At 42.6% G+C, this 13872-nt stretch overlaps 1 protein-coding gene across 1 annotated transcript in view; it reads left to right on the top strand.

The window, feature by feature from the left end:
* Positions 1 to 10597: 10597 nt before the first annotated feature.
* LOC124606951 (phosphoacetylglucosamine mutase) overlaps positions 10598 to 13872 on the top strand; it is a 140203-nt gene continuing 136928 nt past the window's right edge. The window contains exon 1 of the mRNA XM_047139073.1: positions 10598 to 10824. Coding sequence (XP_046995029.1) covers positions 10709 to 10824 — 116 coding nt within the window. The 5' untranslated portion in view covers positions 10598 to 10708. The remainder of the gene's footprint in view (positions 10825 to 13872) is intronic.

Genomic DNA, 13872 nt, shown 5'->3' with positions numbered 1-13872 from the left:
CCGCTGCCATAGGTCGAACGATATCAACCGCGTTTTTTTTAAATAGGAACCCCCATTTGTATTACATTTACGTGTAGTACGTAAATAAATATAAATGTTTTAGTTGGACCACTTTTTTTCATTGTGATACATGGCGCTGTAATAGTCACAAACGTATAAGTACGTGGTATCACGTAACATTCCGCCAGTGCGGACGGTATTTGCTTCGTGATACATTACCCGTGTTAAAATGGACCGTTTACCAATTGCGGAAATGGTCGATGTAATGTTGATGTAAGCCTATTGTGATCAAAATGCCCAACGGGCGTGTGCTATGTATGCTGCTCGGTATCCTGGACGACAAAATCCAAGTGTCCGGACCGTTCGCCGGGTAGTTACGTTATTTAAGGAAATAGGAAGTGTTCAGTCACATGTGAAACGTCAACCACGACCTGCAACAAATGATGATGCCCGAGTACGTGTTTTAGCTGCTGTCGCGGCTAGTCCGCACATCAGTAGCAGACAAATTGCGCGAGATTCGGGAATCTCAAAAACGTCTGTGTTGAGAATGCTACATCAACATCGATTGCACCCGTACCATATTTCTATGCACCAGGAATTGCATGGCGACGACTTTGAATATGGTGTGCAGTTCTGCCACTGGGCACGAGAGAAATTACGGGACGATGAGAGATTTTTTGCACGCGTTCTAGTTAGCGACGAAACGTCATTCACCAACAGCGGTAATCTAAATTGGCATAATATGCACTGTTGGGCAACGGAAAATCCACGATGGCTGCGATAAGTGGAACATCAGCGACCTTGGCGGGTTAATGTATGGTGCGGCATTATGGGAGGAAGGATAATTGGCCCCCATTTTATCGATGGCAATCTACTATTACTACTACAACTACGCGATCAGGCCCAGGGGACTGCACACATCTACAAGTTTCCTCCTCCACTGTATTCTGTCCATTGCTGCTATCCGCCACATCTGGTGACACTTGGTTTAAATCTTCATGGAGTCCATTCCTCCAAAGCTTCTTGGGTCTCCCTGGCGGTCTCTTTCCTGTAGGGGTGAAATCCAGGAGCTTCTGAGGCAATCTAAATGGTGCAATGTATGCTGATTTCCTACGTAATGTTCTACCGATGTTACTGCAAGATGTTTCACTGCATGACAGAATGGCGATGTACTTCCAACATGATGGATGTCCGGCACATAGTTCTCGTGCGGTTGAAGCGGTACTGAATAGCATATTTCATGACAGGTGGATTGGTTGTCGAAGCACCATACCATCGCCCGCACGTTCACCGGATCTGACGTCCCCGGATTTCTTCCTGTGGGGAAAGTTGAAGGATATCTGCTATCGTGATCTACCGACAACGCCTGACAACATGCATCAGCGCATTTCTAATGCATGTGTGAACATTACGGAAGGCGAACTACTCGCTCTTGAGAGGAATGTCGTTACACGTATTGCCAAATGCACTGGGGTTGACGGGCATCATTTTGAGCGTTTATTGCATTAATATGGTATTTACAGGTAATCACGCTGTAACAGTATGCTTGCTCAGAAATGATAAGTTCACAAAGGCACATGTATCACATTGGAACAACCGAAATAAAATGTTCAAACGTTCCTACTATCAGTATTTTAATTTAAAAAACCTACCTGTTACCAACTGTTCGTCTAAAGTTGTGAGCCGTATGTTTGTGACTATTACCGCACCATCTATCACAAAGCGAAAAAGTGGTCCAACTAAAACATTCATATTTCTTTATGTACTACACGAATATGTAATAAAAAATGAGGGTTCCTATTTAAAAAACGCAGTTGATATACGTTTGACCTATGGCAGCACCATCTAGCTGGCCAACCATAGCGCCATCTGGTTTCCCCCTTCAAGCTAGACAAGTTTCGTTCTTTGTAGTTTTGACGCTTATTTCGTGAGATATTTGGCCCGGCCACGTATGCTTGTAGTGTTATCTTGACACATCGCACAGCTTCCCCTCGATGTGGACCTCGACCAATGCCACACAGCTAGTGATCTCATCCTCCATGATGCATTGTGGTGTGTCCAGCAGGGTTCGTCGACCAAATGCATAGCCTTGGCACACCCAGATCTACAGTCATTATTGGCACATTGACATGAGGTGTCCTCATGGGATGGAGTCGTTCTGGTACAGGGCAGCAAAGGTCGCACTCGGGCGGTCATTCCTGGGGTCCTCCACACCCTACATCCTCTATTTACTACATGTCCTCATGAAATGATTGGCCAGACAACATATCTACTGGTGGGGCCGCATTACAGTCCTGGTTACAGCCTGCCTTAAATGCCAAAGCAAGCAAGCTGCTCTGACAGGCCAGTACTTCCCTTGGCCAAAAACATCTACCCCTTGGTCCCAACCTTCACCTTCACTTTGCTGGATCCTTTCTCATTTTCTCATGACTTGTCACTGTGGATGGCGACATTGGGTTTCTGGTTGTCTCCCACATTACTTCTATCTCTGCTACTCAGACAATTAAGACCCTGACACTCATTTTTGTCCTGGAAGGTCTTCCAGAAACCATTGTAACTGGCAATGGCCCACAATTTACGTCCTCTGAGTTTCCCTCCTTTTGTGCCTCATATGGTATTTCTTTGAGGCATACTGCCCCTTTTCACACCACTTCAAATAGTGTGGCTGAACTTTTGTTCAGACAATTAAAACTCAAGTGTCCAGGCACTTGTGTCACCGTTCCTTGGATGTAGCACTCTTTTCCTTACATCATACTGGGCACACCTGCACAGATGTTACATGGCTGACCTCTCCAATCTTCACTTCCATTCTTCAACCTCAGTACAAATGCCACCTGTCCCTTCTTCCCCTCAACACAGGTTCACTCCCCAAGATCCTGTCTAGGTTAGGAATTTTATCAGTGGGCAGCCCCAGTGGCTTCCCACTACCATCTCCCGCCTACTTGGCTGTGTCATGCTCCTGCTTACTCTTCTGGATGGCACCCAATGCTGCAAGCATCCCCATCAGATCCACCCCCAACGTGTATTCCTTCCTACACTAGAGCACCATTCTCTGTTCCAGATACGCGAGACACAGTGGGATCCCCTGCAGACACTAAGGAACTGGTACTACCTCCTCCCAATACATCACATCACTAGACATTGCCTCCAGTCATTCTCAAGTTGCGAGCGAGCGAGACCCACACAGACAGCGACATCATTGACGAGTTCAACACTTACCTCCACCTCTCCTTTGTAGCTTCCAGAGGGGTGGGAAGGGGGGAGAAATGGTGTCTCAGCTTCGCCATCGACGTCACCAACCCGCAACACATCTATTCTTGTAAGGTTATCGTCAGCTCAACCTCTGCATTCAGGCTGGCTTCCATGGTATCCAGCTCACACTCCAGAGGGCCTGCCAGTAACCAAACAGAGGGCACAGATTGCAAAAGGGTTGCTCCAGACATGCATCTCTTGCTGCATCTACTGAAACTTCGATAGCCAATAGGAAAATTTTAACCTTCCATCACGTGAGTATTTTTGCCCGGGTGGAGCCATCTAGAGCCAGTTCCATGTTTTCCAGTCAGCGACTGATGCACCACCACCACATGGACACCGCCTCAGATCATACGTCGCATTCCATGCCTTGGTGTTCCGCACCATGGACAAGTCATGCTGTTCGTGAGATATATATTTTGTTTTGGAATCAGAGATTTCATTGGTGAAGAGAACATAATCTACGCTCTCAACAATATTTTCGTTTCGTTGGAGAACAGTCGTTTGTGACGAACTTTTCTTTCACATCATTAAGAAGACTTTCTGAAGAACGTTTATTTTATTTTGTTTTACAGCATTAGAAGTAGCAGACTGTTTGTGTTCAGAGTTCAATGTGAAAGTATTTCAAGTGAGGAACACTTCAGTGTTACTTTCAGGACCAGTGTGGTGTGGGATGGGAACAATGTTACCCTGCAGGAAGTAAGTAAACTGACACCATCTCTGGAGTTCTGCAGAAGACCTACTGTGGATGTTGATGTCAGGAGTGTTAATATAGGTGGAAAATGTATGGTCTGTGTGGGTGAGGAAGTCATAGAGGATAGGGGATTAGGTTAGCTGTAGATTATGGCACAGGTAATGGCTAGGGTTTTGAAAAAGAGGGAAAGGATAAGGAATCTGGTGGGACTATTTCATACGGGTTGTGGCTGAACAGGGATGTTCTTGTGATGGCCAATTGCAACTCCAGCTCTGGCCAAGGGAAGGGGACTATCTGCATGATGGAGTATATAAGGAGAGGTTTGAATGGTGTGGCAGAATTGGAGAAACATTTCATTAAGGATGAAAGGATGGACATTGTATTGTGACAAAGTATGCATTAATAGATGTTCATTGGTGGGTAGGAAGTGCATGTTGTGGTACCTGATTTTTTTGTGCTGTCGTCTTATAAGGGATAAGAATGGTTTGCGAAGGTGAGGAAATAGAGAGGTTCAGACAAGGGCGTCAAGGCAGGTGAAGAAGTGGACCTGGTTGTGAGAGTAGGTAGCTTAAGTGTTGACATGGAAGACAGACCAGGCAGCAAGAAAGATTTTTTGGAGGGTGTGTGGATGCTGGAAGGGATGGATGTTTTGGAGGATGATTATCATGAATTTGATAATGTCTTCAGCAGTGGGAGTTGGGTTAGTGAATTTCTGGAGTGAATGGGGCTATGAACGGAATGGATTAGGACAGTGAGTTCAGGTTTGGTAGGCTATGGATTAGCTTTGCATTTCACAGAGTAGATGAGGTTGTAGTCGTTGCAGGCAGGAAGGGAGTCAAGGTTAGGGCAATATTTAGGAAAATGAGAGGCTTTGCAGTGTAGATAGGTGTGTGTGTTTTTACAGTGTGCAGTGTGGTGATAATTGTAAAGGAAAATTTCTGGCCGTGGTAGAACTGTGTATGAATTTGGAAGGTTGACCTCGTGGCAGTGGTAGTATATCAGGGTTCCCTCTTTAAGGAGAAGCTCTGTGGTGGAAACAGATTCAGTGAAAACGTGCACAAGGTGAGTGACCAAAGTCATTGTTGACTCAAGGCGCTTTCTGAACTTCAAAATTCGGGATGTTGTTCAGTTTGGATTCCACTTCCTCATCCATGATCTCAAGATCGACTTCAGTAATCACTGCAGTAAGGGTGGGAAGATGATAGGAAGTTAGGGTTGGTTGGTACGAGCTGTTGTGGAGAGAGGTGTTAAAGAGACTTTGGGACCAAATGTAATGCAAGGAATTTTGGAGAGGTCAAAGTGAAAGTTGAGATTCAGGGACTTTAGTAGAATGGAGTCTTTTCTTGGGATAATATGTTGAATGTAAAGACTGGATAGGTATTTCTTTGCTTCAAGGGTGAGAAATTTGGGTTTGAGAAATTTTGGGTCTGGGCTGCAGAAGATGAAGGTGTGGATGGTAGCGGAAGATGTTGGAGAGGGAGGAGTTGTGTTCATATAATGAATGTCATTGGGTTCAGTTTGTTATTTTTTTACGTGGTATTGGAAGAGACGACAGTTTTTTGATGCTTTGTTGCTTTTTTAATGGTGTTTGGTTGGAAGGATCGTTGTAGTAAGGGGGTTGGGGTGGAATATAACATTGTTGCGGGTTACTTGGAAGTCATGTAAGTACTTCAGCAAGGGTTGCACTAGTTGCTGCAGCGACGCCTGAGGAACTGACCTTCATAATGTCATCTGTTGCGACTGTTAGTTGGTGGGCAGTTGCATGTGTGGCAGTGGTGGATGTGGTTGCGATGAATAGTGCCTGAAAGAGAAAGATAGGGGCCGCTCGGGATGGAGAGAGGTGCATGTGTTAATTTTGTGGTAGGAGAAGATACTGTAGGTAAGGGAGAATAGATGCAGGGATAGGGGGGGGGGGGAGGCGAGTTAGAGGACATGCTCCGTATAGTGTCAGTGGGATCAGGAGATGGAGAGGTGTAGATGACAGACATTGTGGGATGATGCATAGTAGCAAACAGTGATGAGTGGTGTTGAGTGCGGTTGATTTCGGTTGAGAGCGACTGAAGCGGCGCTGGAATGACGGTGACAAGCTGTGGTGGAGTTGTGAACATGAGAACTTCTTTGATGTGAGAGGGATAGAAGTACCAATGTCCACGGTGGTGCAGTGGTTACATCTAAGAGATGGAGGTGGTGGCAGTGGCAGCGGCAGTGAGAGGGTTGTTTAGGAGTGATGCATTGTTGGCATCATCAATGGCGGCGGTGGTAGTGACGATGATCCACAAAATAATACGTTGACGGACACACATGCGCACATAAACATACAGTAGATGTCTTGTTGACGTAAACAAGACGCAATGAAGAAAATCTTGACGACGTAAGTGAAGTAAACAGACGAACAGGTACAGACGCAAGGCACAGGGAAATACCCCTGCCAGTCTATGCAATAAGGAAAGTAGCAGCAAAAGAACTAGTACGAGGGAGTACGCTAGCTGATCGAGTCGGTAAGTGCTGGGGAAGTATATGGATGTCGGCACTGTGAATACATCAGAGGGAAAGTGGAACATTCATGTCGATAGTTTGACTATGTTGACAGGGAATTCAACAATGAGTACTATATATTTACTGCACAACAATTAGATAGTTCCATACCATGAATGTGTTCACTGTATGAAGACTAAAGTGTTTTTATTTCCCTTTTTCTAAATAAGTGTTCTTAACATGGTAGCAGTCAGCAACTGTAGACTAAAAAAGGAGACTGTCATTTAGAAAAGTAGTGATCGGTTGTGAACTTAAAAGAAGATCATTGTTCGAAAAGAGCACTTTGTGAAAGTAGACGTTACTGACATTAAGATACCAGTGTTTGAGGGTAAGACTATGGGCGCTGGAAATGGAAAACAGAAGTGAATCTGAAAATGAAGAAATGCTGTACAATGGCTTCAAGAGCGAAAACGCACATGGACAAGGCGGATATTTCGTTTGAAGAAAATCTGACTTCAATGTGCTAGATAAACAGAGCAATCTCAAACAAGCAATTAGAATTCATGAATGATACAGAAACTGTATTTTAGATAATAAAAAGTTCGACGAATTATACCCCAGAGAATCAACAGCACTACAAATTGCGTGACAAAAAAAAGCTAGACAAGCTGAGGTTAAAAGACTGCAGTGATATGGCGACAGCTGTGAATGACGTAGCCAATGCGAGCATTAAACGCGGTCGTAGCGAGTTATCTTGTGAATTTTTATTCCATTTGCTGCAAGTTGTCATGGCACATGGTAGTGGGAACCGACAGATTCTACACAAGTAAGTGAGAGACATAATCTGCAGGATGCATGCTTACATCAAATGCAAAGCGCATGAATGCAACTGTCACTTGGAAATGGCAACAATGCAATCCCTGACCGTTTCTCGATCTGCACGAACTGCCATCTGTGGATTGAACTATAAGTACGTCATTCCAGGACGACGCTGCTTGTCTAGAACTTGTGGTAAAGGCGAAATGTTAATGTTACACATATTCGCCCTGTTTTATATACGTTTGTGTAAGTCTGAGTTTTAGTAACAGCTATAGCACAGTATTGACATTGCTACAAATGTGAAGAGAAGTGTTTGAAAGGACAGTTACTTTTCAGAGGTATGCACAATAAATGTATAATTGTAAATGTCATTGATATGAGCACTTTACGTGTTGAAAATAGTCGAGGCACCGTATTAAAAACTCTTGTATTTTAGTGATAACTTCTGTGATAGTATGGGCATGAATTTATGAGAAGAGTGTTACATAAGTTTGCAACTGTGTTTGAGTAAACTGCCAGTCTGTGTGTACATATTGGTGCTATGTTAAAATACAGATAAAATTTATACAGGCCAGCGATCAATTTCCTCGAATTTATACAGGTTCTCAAAACGTTGTGTCTATCTAAGTATTTCTGCACGAGGCTGTTTCCTGTAGAGTGTCACTGTAATATAATGAGTTACAACAGACCGGAGAATAGCAATCAATGCAATAAAAAACGTAAAAAAGGATTGTTGACAGTCACTTCTTTTATTACTCCACTATTCGAACATCGATCTTGTATTTTTCTTTTTTATGTCTTGTGTATGGCTTTACTTTTCTGATGAGAGGCGAAAAAATATTATACTTATATGGATATGGTTTCTGTTCTTTCGGGCATGCCTAAAAGACAGACACCATTCATGTTCTGCAGCCATCTAGAACAAAATTAGAATCACATATTAATACCTTCAGCTGCTGACAGGGGTTGATATATATTAACGGGGACAGGTGAAAATGTGAGCCCCGACTGGAACTCGAACCCAGGATCTCCTGCTTACACGGCAGACACTCTATCCATCTGAGCCACCGAGGGCGACTGCAGGGATTATCCCGCTTATGCCTCCCACGAGACCCACATTCTCACATTATATGTCTACACACTACATTCATAGTGTCCCTACCCAACACACTCATTACTCGTGGAATACCATCTTACCAAGTCCTGTAAGAGTTTGGGTAATATGTGTGCATCCACACAGAAGAAGAAGGTCATGGCTGGTATTGCCAGAACTATGTACTTGTATGGATATGGTGTCTGTTCTTTTGGACATGTCCGAAGTCTAGATCGTTTCCAACTATAAGGTGGTTCCGTTCCTAACGGCTCGCAGTTCGGAGCCACACCTTCCAGCTCGCGAAAACGGCCAGCAGGCGGTGCTGTCGCCCAGACCTTAAGTGCAGAGGAAGACGGCACAAATGTGTGACTCAAAATATCGCCGGCGAGCCAGGTATGAAATCGTTAAGATGTCTATAAAACGCGTATACAAAGATTCATGGTACTTCTGAAGGTGATCTGAATGTAGGAGTAATAACACTCAAAACACGTCAAGTGGTACAGGCTAAAACGGGCTGACCCAAAATCACGTGAGTTGAGCTTCTGGAGATGTTGCGGCCAGAATTCTCGTTCTGCGCGTCCGAATACTCACTCCACAGAAATTTATACCTTATGGTTGGTTCGCGGGAAAACCGACTACTAGTGGAACACGAGTGAGCACCGCCGCATGCGACCCCAACCCCGCCGGACGTTGTATGTTGGCGCTCGTTTACCCTCTATGGTAGAATCCTCTTTCACAGATGCTCGTTCGCTAGCTTCGTTTTGGTGCAGACCAAGCTGTAAATGCGTCTTTGCGTGCTGTAATTAGTTTCGTAGTATCTTCGCAGGCTCTAAGGGACAATTATTGAACAGCACAACAAATAGCAGTACCTGTTCGCAAGTACGGAACACCTTTTCTGCTCTTTGTTGATCCATTATGGATCGTGTGACGATGGCTGGCATGAACTTCTTGATGCAATAATTTACCAAGAGCCGTATGATTTGTAGAAGTTTATTTTATTTTATGACACAGTCTGTGTCGCCTGGCCACCAAGAGCTGTTGCAGGACGATTGATTCACGTCTCCAGTTATATGGCTTCTTCCGTGTATAGCGATTTTACGACTATGACGAGTGGGGCCTGAAGATAGCATGGATGTAATGCCGAAACTGGTAGCACATAGAAGTTCATAAAATAAAATAAACTTCTACAAATCATACGGCTGTTGGTAAATAATTGCATCAAGAAAAACCTTTTCTGCTAGTCCGCATGTTTGTTTACAACCATTTTAGCACAGATAATTCCATTTAATGCCGCGTATATATAAGTGTAGCATGCAGTCATACTTTTTAAGAATTAATTTTTTTGTGTTGTTTCAATTCTTGTCTGATTACACATTCTTTAAGTTCCTCTTTTTATGACAGAATTTCCAGAAAATGATTCGAAACATTTGTTGGAGAGTGAATGGTTCACCTCTCGTATGTCCAAGTTTGGGAGCTTTCTGTACAAAAAGTCTACGGTGTGATACAGCCTTTCCAGTCTAACAGTTTTTAACGGAACCCAGTAGTATAAACTGCACAAAATTTCTTTTTGGCGGAAAGGGTACAATACATTATGTTCTCTCAGTCCATCTCATTGTATAGGAGCGTACTGGCAACAAGTGTTACTCAAAGTGACACCAGTCGTAGCTATTAATAAGAGAGAGATGTAATATGCTGGCAGCTGGTTATTGTTGAACTCCGTGGCTGTGTTTGATATACTATGGGCTGTTGGTGGATAAGGCACCCAGCCATAATAACATTTAATTACACCAAAACCTCATATTGCAACAGAGCTATAACTAAATATTTTGAAATATTATACTAAGTTTTATTGTGCATTATGTTTTATTACAAAATCTTTCAATATTACGGCAGAGACGCAAGTTTATTACAACAAACATGATTTAATAAAGATAACTGTTATTTACTGCTGGTAAGTTTACATTCCACTCTTAAAGAAATTCTTCAGTTAACCTGGAACCTGTCTCGCATTTGCTAAACATGAATGTAGAAAAGGGATATTGTCACAAATTGTCGCAACAGTCCGTATTTCATTATATATTGTGTGTTATCAGCCGTTAATCCCATATGTTTGTACGAAATCAGATTTGCATCATACTACTTAAAAAACTAGCAAATATTTCATTATCTTCCGGTACACCAGAAGAAGAAGATCGGCACCTGGCTGAACCCGGCTGAACCACGCGGCACAGCCAACAGTTGTTTACTATAACTGTCAACTCCAGTGACGTCAGAGGTGTGGTACGCATGCAAACAGTTGCGTGAGCAAACCGGGTTGTTTGGAAGTGGTACTGAGAAGTTTTGTATTGTGTGAGTGCGTATTTATAAGTAAGGAAATGTCGGGAGAAATTAAAACGAACCTATTTCGTGAAGCAGCAAAGATTGGAGCGGAGAAGCATCCGAGAAAGAGTACAAAAACTCTTGGGTATGGAACAGCTGGCTTTAGGACCAAGTGGGTATTTCATCACTCTACCTGTGTTAATGTCACAATTTATTTTCATATGTAGTCTTGTTACTAACAACAAGTGCCGCTATAGAAATTCATGTGTTAATGTACGTTACAGATTGATGTATTGGTATATAGGTCAATTGAATAAGGTACCGTTCTATTATAAAAACTGTTATCTGAGCAACTCTGATACGTTTATTGCCACACCCTAAATAGGTGAAAGGTCGATCTTGTTTCCAATGTACTTTGTCCATGAATATGTATCTTCCTAATGCAGTTGAAAAACTTATTCCTTGTAGTTCGTGTCTCGTACCAGTTTGGTAAGGTTTGCTTCACTCAACAGCTGTGGGCATTAAATTCCCTTATATCCTAACCCATAATTTACAACGTTCGCTTTCCAGTTGTGCGAAGGAAATCAATGATATTATGATGACAAAACTAACCTATCAGAGACCATGTAATACCAATCGCCAAATTCTTTCTCTTAAGACATAATAATACACAATATTTTGATGTCATGTGCCCACATGATGCGTAAGGTGTGTGTACCAAGTGGGAAGTTCAAGTTAAACTATATTTAGAAACTGTGATTTTCAATATTAACTGTTTAGCTACTGGTAAGATGGATGAAAGTATCTTCTTTCATTCCAGCACGTTGACCTACGTATCATAATACTGAAGTGATAGTGGAGCATGAAAGCTTCTGAGTATGCAAAATTCTTTCTTAAATGAATTATAATTGAAACTAGGTTTCTACTTCTGTTGAGGTCTCAGCAAACCATTTTATTAAATCAAATGTGAATTAATTCTTGTGCCATGAAGTCAAGTCAAAGAAGGGAAAAAGGGAAAATTTTTGTATAGTCTCAAATCCTTGTACAGTTGTAATAGGGAGGATAATGAACAACATAGGGAGCGATGTGGCATTTGTAGGTCACACACTAATGTTTTGCTTGCAAAAATATTTCCCAGTACAAAATTAAACCACTGAAATTTCACACAACACATGCTGCATTCATTTTTTCTTCAGGGCTATCAGTTTCCTTGTTGTGAGGGATGGAAAAATCACAGATTATCAACAATAATGTTTTAATGATGTACAGTTGAATTTATTGTTAAATGAAGTGACTTAAGGACAAATATAAATAGTGTGTAACACATCTAAGTGGGGTATAACTGTATTAAAACTGTGCTCCAGTGGTACAACAGAGTGGAAAGGGGTGGAGGTGGAGAGTTGAAGTGTGAAGGAAGGAAGGTCACCGGATTATTGCCATGCATTTCCCTCCTTTGTAGGTCTGCGAACCAAAGTGTGACCAGGCAATTCCCTATTATCTCTACCACACTACATCACAAAAGGCAACTACAGAGTGTTTCACAAAGTTATACAGATACTGCTGCAGCTCGCCTTACGAATTACTGGTTATGCAGTGTGCAGACATGCCTGGGGACGCTAATTTTTCACAAAATGCGTTAATGCTACATATAATACAGATAGGAATTACCCGTAATACTAACGCAGGCAGCACAGAAGGAGAGAATCTATGTAAATCTGTTCACATTGCTCTACACTGCTAGAGGGGAAACTTATTCTTAGCCATTGTGTACGGCAGCCATAGAATTCTTCTGGGAAAAACTACTCCGCCCCCCTAGGAGCACTACTTGCTTTTCAGTTTACAAATGGACTATACATCCCTCAGCACTTCCCGTTCAGTTCTCTCATGTGAGTGGGCAAAACAATGTCACTAAGCTCAGGTTTATATAGTGAAGCTATTTTCAATTTAATGAGTGAGTATTTAATTGCAGTTATTAAATGAGCTATTGTGAAAAAAAAACAAAAAAAAAAACAAAAACAAAAAAAAACTGCCAGAGCTAGAGCTGCCTACTGTCTGCGACACTGAAGAGCCTGCCCAAGTGTAACATGTCAATACGTATGCAACCATACGATCATTTCATTTCAGCACCTATTTCATTGTCTCCGCTATCAGTGCTGGAATGCTCTTCACAGTGTGAGTGGTATCAAATGCAGCATCTGAGACTCAGCTTTCCCAACATCTGAAGAGGCCCAGAGGCACAAACTGGGTCAGTGTTATGAAGTTCCATACAGCAGATTACTGTTCTACATTTGAATGTAAGCAGTCCTATTCTATCGGACATGCTGATACCAATCTTGCAAGATATACTGCGGAGGTGCACCAATTGACTGCAGCAGATTTACATTGCTTTACAGTATGCTGTCAACAACAGACAGTAACAACATGCAACATTTACCAATCCAATTCCTTTCCCACCAACACTACGCAGGTTACTGACATCTTCACACGTAGTTCATTTAACAGCTGCAAATAAGTACTTGCTTAATAAACTGAAAGTAACTTCACCATACAAACAGCAGCTCACTGAAGTTATTTAGGCTACTCACGTAAGAGAATTGGACAGGAAACACTGAGGATATACAGTTTGCTTGTAAACTGAAAAGAGAGTAGCACTCATGGTGGGGAAAGTCATCTTTCCTGGTAAACGTACAGGATCATTAAGAATCAATTTCCCATCTAGCAGTGTAGAACACAGTGCTTAAATTTATTTAGAATCCATTCATGTGTATTTTCTCTTTTGTTAGTGTTAATGCATTTTATGGAAAATAAACATCCCATGGTCTGCAGCTCGTGGTCTCGCAGTAGCGTTCTCGCTTCCCAAGCCGGAGGTCCTGGGTTCGATTCCCGATGGGGTCAGGGATTGTCACCTGCCTCGAGATGTCGTCTTCATCATCATCATCATTATTCATCCCCATTACGCTCGGAGGAAGGCAATGGCAAACCACCTCCGCTAGGACCTTACCAAGTACACTAGTGCGGGTCTCCCACATCGTCCCCTATGCTCTGACAAGGAGTATGGGACTTCATCACTCAGGCATGTCTGCACACTACCTTGCCAGTGCGCTGCAAAAGGGTCGGTATAACTTTATGAAACACCCTGTAGTGGCTTTTTGTGAGGTAAAGAGGTGGCGGGGAATTACCTGTTCGCTCTTCAGTTCACAGACCTACAAAGAACAGAAGT

Source organism: Schistocerca americana, chromosome 3 (assembly GCF_021461395.2).
Source record: "Schistocerca americana isolate TAMUIC-IGC-003095 chromosome 3, iqSchAmer2.1, whole genome shotgun sequence".
Taxonomy (NCBI): Eukaryota; Metazoa; Arthropoda; class Insecta; order Orthoptera; family Acrididae; genus Schistocerca; species Schistocerca americana.
This window is presented reverse-complemented; position numbering and strand designations above follow the sequence as displayed.